Here is a 3,569-nt window from a genome sequence, read left to right on the forward strand (position 1 = left end):
GACTGTTAGATCATCAAATACTAATAACCACTTTCATTTTACTTAACACACCAGTCACCAAACTATATTGTGTCAGGTCAGGATACCTTTTTAACCAGTTTTCTTCCTGAGTCAAATTTCTTTCAACCTTGGCTAAGGTTCCAAATGATTCTTGGCTGAGATCATGAACATGATACATGGCTTTTTCCATTTCACTACCTAAGGCCAAATATTTTTAGGCATAATGCATTGAAGTTAAAGCACAGCCGAAAGCAACTGAATCTAAAGCCCTTAAAATTCAGCAGCCTGAACTAAAATTTCTTCATCTTAATTAGCTTACTTTACCCACACTAATTCCAAATTTGTGTTCCCTTAATATGCTGACACAGCAAATGTTTTATCAGTTGCTCAATCTTAACTTGTAAATGTTGAACAAAAGGACAAAGTTCCCACACCATAGCACACCCAATGTTCACCAATCAATTGACTTAATTTTGATTGCATTGTCAACCTCAAATTCAACCACTTTATTAAACACCGCTTTAAACTGGTTAGACTTCCCCACATTACATAATTTTATGACAAGACACCAAATATGCTATCATGCAACAAAAACCTTTATTAACACTTTGAACAGGTTCAGCTATTACTGAAACTGGTAATTTCTAAACTTAAACTGGGGCAAATGGCTAGAGTGCAGAGTAATGGTATCATAGGGCACTGAATGGAAGATTGAAGAATTAACAGCCACCCCTCAGACGCAGGACCAGGTGCAGGGTGGACTCTTTCTGGATGTTGTAATCAGAAAGAGTGCGGCCATCTTCCAGCTGCTTGCCAGCGAAGATGAGCCTCTGCTGGTCAGGGGGGATGCCCTCTTTATCCTGGATCTTGGCCTTCACATTCTCGATGGTATCACTGGGCTCCACCTCCAGGGTGATGGTCTTGCCGGTCAGGGTCTTCACGAAGATCTGCATGCCACCTCTCAGACGCAGGACCAGGTGCAGGGTGGACTCCTTCTGGATGTTGTAATCAGAAAGAGTGCGGCCATCTTCCAGCTGCTTGCCAGCGAAGATGAGCCTCTGCTGGTCAGGGGGGATGCCCTCTTTATCCTGGATCTTGGCCTTCACATTCTCGATGGTATCACTGGGCTCCACCTCCAGGGTGATGGTCTTGCCGGTCAGGGTCTTCACGAAGATCTGCATGCCACCTCTCAGACGCAGGACCAGGTGCAGGGTGGACTCCTTCTGGATGTTGTAATCAGAAAGAGTGCGGCCATCTTCCAGCTGCTTGCCAGCGAAGATGAGCCTCTGCTGGTCAGGGGGGATGCCCTCCTTATCCTGGATCTTGGCCTTCACATTCTCGATGGTATCGCTGGGCTCCACCTCCAGGGTGATGGTCTTGCCAGTCAGGGTCTTCACGAAGATCTGCATACCACCTCTCAGACGCAGGACCAGGTGCAGGGTGGACTCCTTCTGGATGTTGTAATCAGAAAGAGTGCGGCCATCTTCCAGCTGCTTGCCAGCGAAGATGAGCCTCTGCTGGTCAGGGGGGATGCCCTCTTTATCCTGGATCTTGGCCTTCACATTCTCGATGGTATCACTGGGCTCCACCTCCAGGGTGATGGTCTTGCCGGTCAGGGTCTTCACAAAGATCTGCATTTTGACCTACAGATTTTAAAATGAAAATTAATGTATTATCTCACAACTTTTATATTCCCTCATAGCAAACACATTCAAATAGTCTTCCACAACACCTTAAATTACATAAACATCTCGCAAACCTTCCCAGGTTCTTACTCCACAGGCTTACTCATTGAATTACAAAATTCTTTGGTCAAGGCTTCAACTTAAAACAGGTTGGAGGGGGACCTCCCTGGTCGCGCAAAGGGTTAAGCACTGCACTATAAAGCAATACGCAGCCTCTGCAACACGAGTTCGATCCCGGGCCAGCCACGGAGAGACACACATGGCGAAACGGACCTCTCCTGTCTCGCCTACTGCTCCCCTCAGCGGTGTTTCAGTAAATCTGCCTGTTCTGTTCCCCGCTCTGTCTCTGATGAGTCCTCTCACCCCCCGCCGTCTCTGGCCTGTACCCCAGCTCTTAGACGCATAAATAAATCGATCTTCGGGGAAAAAAAAAAAAAAACAAGCAGGAAGAAGATCAAAAGTGCTTTGTGAACGCTAACGCCCAGTGCTTTCTTCCTTAACATTTCCAGACGCACAGCTAACAATCTAAATACCAATGTTCCCAAAATCTGTTCAAAAGAAAAGCCCCCAAGCCAGGAAAATAAACACCCACAAAAAATTCCGCCATTGTCTCGGGAAATGAAAATTTCCGTTTAAGCGTAGGTGGGGTGGGACAGTCTCCTCCGCGTCGGTATTCCAAACGAGAAAACTACTGAACAAAGCCACACAACTACCTCTTTTCCGCCTTCCCCCTCTGAAGCAGACACGATGGAATCTCCATCGGGTAAGGGTCGGTTAGCCTCTGGCGCCGCGCGCACCAACCGCCCCCGTTCCCCACACGTAAACAAGGCCCACTCTTCCGGAAAGGCCCGGCACCGCGTCACCTCACCTTCCCATCCCCCCACCCCGCTCCCCACGGCACAAGAGGCCCCCCAAAACCCTCCAGCTTGACCTCACTCAGGTTCTTCCCTCCACTCCTGTAAGTCTCGAAAGCTGCTGGCGAGTACCTGTTAGCAAATGCGAAAATACCGCCAATCAACGAGCACGTCGACTCCCCCAAGGGCCGCAAACGATCTCTCCACAATGCCGACCGCGTCTGAATGCTCCTGCTCGGCGGAGCTGAAATTTATGCAACGTCTGTTGCGTTACTCATCACTGCTACGTAGAGGCTGTGTCCATACGCCGCTGAAAGTAGTTCGCTCGGCCCCATCTCCCGGACAGCAATTAGGCCCTTCAACTGAGCCCCAAGTTCCTCAGAACCGGTATAAAGTATCCTAAAAAATCATCTCCCTTTCCTTAGAGCTCATTCTTCTTCCTTTTTATCAAAATATAGAAAAATTATCAGGCGGATGAATTCGAGTTAAGGGAACCTTCCTCGAAAGCTCTGGAAACTTCCTTGCGGCGTGGGCGCTGATTGGTGAGGCATAGGAAGGCGAGGTCAGCGCTGATTGGTTGGGGACCCGGCGGATCGGTTGTTGCTGGGCTCTCGGCTGGTGGTTTAGTGCCAACGTTGCTAAGTAACTGATTGCGCATGCGCTGCAGTGGCGCGCCTTCGCAGAGGAGGGATACTTCCGGTGGGGGTGGAGGAGGGGTCTTAAGCTCCCGCCTCCGTAGTCTTCAAGCGTTGGGCCTCAGGCGAGGGTCCACAGAGGTTTTCCGTCGAGACCCTCCCCGGGGCTGATTGGGAGGTTCCCAGGAGCGAGGCTGTGCGGCCCGCAGCTGTTTTTCCTAGTGTCTGCTGTGAAGCACAAGACCCGCCCACGGACCTTAATAAAACGGCGTCTCTCGGCCCCTGGCCCCGACCCACTCCCCCCTCCCCCACTGGCGTTTTCTCCCTTCATGTTCAGAGCAAGACTGTGGAGCTTTAGTCACGATTCTCTACTTTCAGGATGCTTCTGTAAGCAT

At 49.9% G+C, this 3,569-nt stretch overlaps 1 protein-coding gene across 1 annotated transcript; it reads right to left on the bottom strand.

Annotated features, from left to right (window-relative positions):
* Positions 1-647: 647 nt before the first annotated feature.
* On the bottom strand, positions 648-2,748 carry UBB (ubiquitin B). The gene is made up of 2 exons (XM_084239280.1): positions 2,672-2,748; positions 648-1,643 (listed from the first exon to the last, which is right to left on the bottom strand). The coding sequence occupies exon 2, from the start codon at positions 1,635-1,637 to the stop codon at positions 720-722; it is 918 nt and encodes a 305-aa protein (XP_084095406.1). The 5' UTR covers positions 1,638-1,643; positions 2,672-2,748; the 3' UTR covers positions 648-719.
* Between the last annotated feature and the right edge of the window lie 821 nt (positions 2,749-3,569).

Source organism: Talpa europaea, assembly GCF_964194135.1.
Source record: "Talpa europaea genome assembly, chromosome: 7".
Lineage (NCBI taxonomy): Eukaryota > Metazoa > Chordata > Mammalia > Eulipotyphla > Talpidae > Talpa > Talpa europaea.